The 6058-nt window shown below is 43.4% G+C and overlaps 1 protein-coding gene across 2 annotated transcripts in view; it reads right to left on the reverse strand.

Annotated features, from left to right (window-relative positions):
* The window catches only part of LOC310863608 (uncharacterized protein), a 4430-nt gene extending 761 nt beyond the window's left edge, over window positions 1-3669 (reverse strand). The window contains exons 1-5 of one of the 2 annotated variants that reach the window (XM_083772070.1): window positions 3584-3669; window positions 2294-2541; window positions 1991-2162; window positions 1773-1878; window positions 1-172 (exon numbers count right to left, since the gene is read on the reverse strand). The exon at window positions 1-172 is cut by the window's left edge and continues 761 nt beyond it. In XM_083772070.1, the coding sequence (XP_083628196.1) occupies window positions 51-172; window positions 1773-1878; window positions 1991-2162; window positions 2294-2541 (648 nt within the window). In that variant the 5' untranslated portion in view covers window positions 3584-3669 and the 3' untranslated portion in view covers window positions 1-50. The remainder of the gene's footprint in view (window positions 173-1772; window positions 1879-1990; window positions 2163-2293; window positions 2542-3583) is intronic. The other variant, XM_083772071.1, reaches the window with a different exon arrangement.
* Between the last annotated feature and the right edge of the window lie 2389 nt (window positions 3670-6058).

The raw sequence follows: 6058 nt of genomic DNA on the forward strand, positions 1-6058 counted from the left end.
AGACAGGGTGTCAGTCAGACAGACAGACAGACAGGCAGGCAGGCAGGCTGTCAGACAGACAGGCTGTCAGTAGCAGATGGAAGGTTGAAGATTCCATTCTTGGCGTAGAACGTGTTTTTCACCACGGACGACTTTCCACTCGATGGAGATCTGTAGCTAACACCGTATTCACCTACACGCACACACATGCACACGCACACGCACACATGCATGCACGCACACACACACACACACACACACACACACACACACACACACACACACACACACACACACACACACACACACACACACGCGCAGTTGATGCATGGATAGAGTGATACTGTAGCATAGTAGGCTACATACTTGGGGTTTCTACAGGAGCATATAGAACCATTTTACCAGGATCTTAGTGGTAAGTGTACATTGAATTGTTACAACATTATGTAAGATAATAAAATTCCCTGTGGTCTAAATTAATGAGGAATTTACTTCTGGAGCCTCACTGCGACGCCCTAAAACTCCTGTTGGGCGGTCGTTAAAAGTTGATTTCCCCCTCTGTCATTTCCTCCTATTTCTAGTTTATTTAAATAATGTCATGCACATTTGCAGGGTTGACTAGATTTAGAAGACATTTTGAAGGTTTTGCTCCATTATTTATATGGAGAAATGATTTCTCAGAAATCCCGTCAAGAAGGACAGCTTGACCTGTCTCTTCACTGCTAACGTGCCTATTGGACAAGGACGGGTTGGGGAGGGACTTAGCGAAGGGCTAATTATGTTAAGCCTAGAATCAAGAAATCCTGCACAAATGCTATAAAAAATTGTATTTATGAAATGTAGTACATCATATAAGTAAATATTCACGCTAATGCAGTAGACTCTACTGAGTAGAGCATAGAGAAGATCAGACCTGCAGGTTAGAGCTTGAGCCTTGAAACACGTCTTACCCACTTGGAAGCATTTTTGACGAAATGTCGTTGTGCTGGTGAATCCAGTTATTGTAACTTTGTGTGATGTTTCGTGAATGTTTATTTGGAAGTTTGGAATTCTTTAAACAATGTTTGCTGCTGTCTGCAGAGCAGACTGGTGTATATGTCATCTTGCTAATTACACTGCAGTGTGTATGTGGTTTAGCCACAGTGTGATTTTGCTAATTGCCTGTGTGTGCAATGCTGTATGTGTATGCTGTATGACACTGAATGTTTGTATTGTTTTATTATTTTACAGTTTTCACCATCATGTCATCGAAGAAGTATGCAAGTAAACTGTCAATTCCAACCTTGATTCTGTCTTCATTGGCTGTGGTTTAGCTTGGTGTTAATTGACAGTCCCATACACTGCTTGAGAACACTATAGTCATGATTCACCAGGATCCTGGATGGCTAGATTTGAGACTTATAGAATAATTGATATAAATAAATCTCTATGGGAAAATGTCCAGAAAAACCGTACGCCCACTGCTATGCTCTATTCAGTGTCTACCCTGCAATCACGCACCTGTCTCTCAACTGAGGCTGTCACAGCTGTAGCTCATTCTAGGTTAGGGCCTTGGCCATAAAGAGTTTCACTATCTCCCTAAACAAAACACCTGTGGTTTTCGAGGCTACTAGCTAGCGATATATCACACGAAAAACCTTGCTCAAAAAGACTCTGCAAGTGAATATAGGAAGTGTGGACAATGTCGCTGCACGCTCGTGGTACGGCAGGACAGTCTCATTGCCCCCCCCCCCCCCCCCCCCCCCCCGAGGTAGGTAGGTAGGTAGGTAGGCAGGTAGATGGATTGGACATACCTAGTTTCCATCCATACTCCCAGGAAGAGATCAAAGGAAAGTCATATTTCTCCTCGGGTTGTTTCTGGTCCCGCCTCCGGAGGTATAGGCTCCGCCCCTTCCCCTGCTGGCCAATAGGAGATTAACAGACAGACAGACAGACATTGTACAATGATGTACGTGATGTTTACATGATTGCTATGGTGATATTTACATGGTTGCTAGGGTGATATATTTACATGGTACAGGAGGTGCTTGCTAAGGGGAGACACTGGTCTCATCAGTGGAACCTCAGTGAGGCTCCGCCCCTCTGTCTCCGCAACAACAGTTAGGTGGTCTCTGTGCTTCTTTGTTGCCTTGGTAACGAGAGTCAGGTTCTCTGTTGCCTTGGTAACGGGAGGCAGGACACTCCTGAAAGGGGTGGGGCAGATTAGTATAGGTCTGGTAAACGTGTTATAAAAGTATTCAATCAATCAATCGGGTCCCTGAACCCCACTTTGAGAACCATGCTCTAACCATCAAAACCATAACAAGGCTCCTACCAGGAGTTAGCAGGGGGTCTGGGGGGCAGCAGTCTGGTCCCTATGGGGGTCTGGGGGTCGCTGGAGGTCTGGTGGTCTGTGGTCCCTCTGGAGGTCTTGTGGTCTGTGGAGGTCTTGTGGTGTCTGGGGATGAAGCAGGTAGGATAGTCTTTGGAGTATCTGCTCTTCCACAGCAGACGACTCATCATCTCCTTGTGGATCTGCTCTCTGTAGCAGTTCTGCTTCTGGGTGGTCATCAGTGTACGCATCTGCATGCAAATACATTCATATACATATTTACACATGTACATATACATATACAGTACATATATACACACATGTAAATACATATATACACATATACACACATGTAATTACATACATACAGTACATACATACATAAACTAAATAAATGGTATCCAGGCCTTGCTGTGAACTTTTACTCTTTTATGGTTTTAGGTTGTTTTATTAATGTCCATTTTTTTATATCCATTTTACCATCCATTTGGGTTTTAGAGGATAGTTTCGGACCATGGTTTAGGTATGCGGTCTAGTGTAACTTGGACTCAGGGGGGTGGACGCCTCTGCCTTGCATAGTCCCCAGTGAAGGGCAAACTGCCTATTCACCCCATGTTTGAATTATTTTTTAAATATTGAAGGTATTGCGGGCAGGAATTTTTACAAAAAAGCCCCCCTTTTAAAATACATACACACATACATATACCTACATACATACATTTAGAAGTTTTAGCAGTTTTTAAGGACCCGCTTTTAGGCCAGTGCACCAGAGCAAGCTCTTGCCTTTTTTTTAAACCCTACCCATTTTAACCAAATACATACATACATACATACAGTGCCGGATTTATAGACAAGAACAGTGGTTGTTGACACCTACATGTATCCTTTTAGTCTCCTTCAGCCTATCCCAGTGTTGATTGTCAATTTAGTTCACCTGTGTGTGCCATCTGTTATCCCTGTGTTTGCATTGTATTCTTGTTGGTTTCTAGCTCCCTGGTGAGTGAGTCTGTCCTGTATCTGTATCTGTATCTGTATTACCCGTTTTCCTATTTATGGAAGTTCATGTGTTTTGTTAAGACATCCTTCTAAGTTTACTTGTTCTGCCTGCTGTCGCTTTTGGGTCCAACATACTCATTTGTAACAAATAAAGCCCTTTGAATTGAGAGGTGTGTGTGTGTGTGTGTGTGTGTGTGTGTGTGTGTGTGTGTGTGTGTGTGTGTGTGTGTGTGTGTGTGTGTGTGTGTGTGTGTGTGTGCGTGCGTGCGCACGTTAGTTTTCCATATTTCTCCTTACCTTAATTATCTTCTCTTCTCTTCTCTTCTCTTCTCTTCTCTTCTCTTCTCTTCTCTTCTCTTCTCTTCTCTTCTCTTCTCTTCTCTTCTCTTCTCTTCTGTGAAAATGAACGGTAGATCAAATGACCAAATGCACAACACTGAGAAACATGAGCCTCTCTCTCTCTCTCTCCCTCTCACTCACTCACTCACACACACACACGCGCACATGCACACACACACACACACACACACACACACACACACACACACACACACACACACACACACACACACACACACACACACACACACACACACACACACACATGTAAACATAGAAGTGTATATTTGTACAACTTTAAATGTTCTGATGAATTGAAAATGGAGGACCCTGGTGTAAACAAGTCTTAGTGATTTTCATGGTTATATCCTCGATGTACCCATTCTCTATCAATCAATCAAACAATTGATTGAATCTTTACTGATCACATCTGGAACTAATTTCACATTACATGTATTGATTGAATCTTTACTGATCACATGTGAAGCTAACTTCACATTACACATCTTATTGATGTATACTGATCACAATGTGGAGCTAACTTCACATTACACATCCCTGTGAAAACTATCTGTCAGTGTGTCTTCTCTCCACATGACCTGTTTTAAATGTATTTCTCCTACAGAGTTTATCCATATACTGCACTGTACATAACGCAAATCAGTACACACTATCTCTACATGTGATCAACACGGACCTGTCCCATTGTCCATATTCCATCCGGTTGTCTAAGATTGCAGGAGTGCTCTGTATTTAACAAAATGCCTCAATTTCCCTCAAATCATTAACAGTGTGTGATTTTTGTGAAATGACCACACCCTTTTTTAAATGACAGCTACTTCAAACATGGCTCTATCTTCTAAACCATGGGTTTTCAACAGGTGGTCGGTGGACCACTGGTGGTCCGTGAAGGTGCTGCATGTGGTCCCTGACCATGCATTTAGTAATGTAGGAAAGTGAAGATTCATATTTGAATTTATTGTATTGACCACAAGTTGAGAAACAATGCAGTAAATAATCTGGTGACAATTGATGACGCATCGATGTTGTCAGTTACTGGGAAGACGGATGTCAAGAACTTCCACAGAAAAGTAAGTTAGAATCTCAAGGGAAACTGTACCGGATTGCTGGTTGAGTCATAGCCTGGGCACCATTTCATTTCGGTATATGATCCGGGCTGGAGCCGGATGATATGCTTAAGTCATGTTGTAGGCAATGGTTTGCCTACAACAAACAGGAAGAACAGGCGGCGACAACTTCCTTTTCCCTCTCAATAAAAGCTCTCGCTTACGAGAGCTTTTATTGAGAGGGAAAAGGAAGTTGCCGCCGCCTGTTCGTCCTGTCTGGCAACTACAAAACAATACTACAACATGACGTAACCACATCATCCGGCCCCAGCCCGGATCATACAGACTTTTGAAACAGAGACCAGGCTTTCCTCCGAGGCGGTGGAAAGCCTGGTGATGCGAGGTTAGTTGAGTCACCATTATAAGGAAATGTGCCCATAATGAATCTGCTTACTGAGTCATAGAATAAGTTACAATGAACACATTGAACAGCAACATGAGTTTATATGGAAGGTTAATTTCTTTCCCCCACAACACGACCATATCCCCCCTCCCAACACAACAATGGTCCCCAGGTTGATTCTCAGTCAGGGTGGTCGTCCCCAGGTTGATTCTCAGTCAGGGTGGTGGTCCCTGGTTCATACTCAGTTGAAAACCCCTGTTCTAAACTGTTTGTTGCGACAGATTGCCTGAGGTTCTCAAAATGTTCAGAATACTCATGTGTGAATACTCAATAGACCATATGCACACGGCGGTCATATTTCCACAAGTTAATGGCAGGGTGGAAACTAGCTGCAATTTGCCAGTGACCACTGACCGCCCATGCATCTAAACAGACAAAGTCCTATCTAATTGTATTAAATTAAATCAAACTCACCAACATTGCAGCTGTACGAAAATCTTTAATTACCCTCTTTCTATCTGCAACGTGTTTGTTTCAGAAGAATCCACCATAGACATGTTATGAGCTACGGTACTTTACCTTGCAGGTGATTATTTTCTAAGTGTTGGAGACCTACCTGACCTGGTGGAGACCTGTGCTCCGAGGATATCCTAACTAGCCTGGTGGAGCCTGTCCACTTTTTCTAGCTTCCTCTCTTTATAGCCTATCCTTTTCCATCAAAGGTAATTAAAAAGTTTATGTGGCTTCTTACTATTATCTTCTTCTGATCCACTCCTTTTTTCTTCTTTCCTCCCTCCCTCCCTCCTTCTCTCCCTCCCTCCCTCCCTCCTTCTCTCCTTCCCTCATTCACTCCTTAACTCCTTCTGTCCCTCCTTAACTCCTACACCTCTGAAGCGGGAGCTGATTTTCAGTGGACCACCCAATGAGTGGGCACCGCCCGGGTAGCGCGCACGCACGCACGCA

The sequence above is a fragment of the Protomyctophum parallelum genome, assembly GCF_964188405.1.
Source record: "Protomyctophum parallelum genome assembly, chromosome: 8".
Lineage (NCBI taxonomy): Eukaryota > Metazoa > Chordata > Actinopteri > Myctophiformes > Myctophidae > Protomyctophum > Protomyctophum parallelum.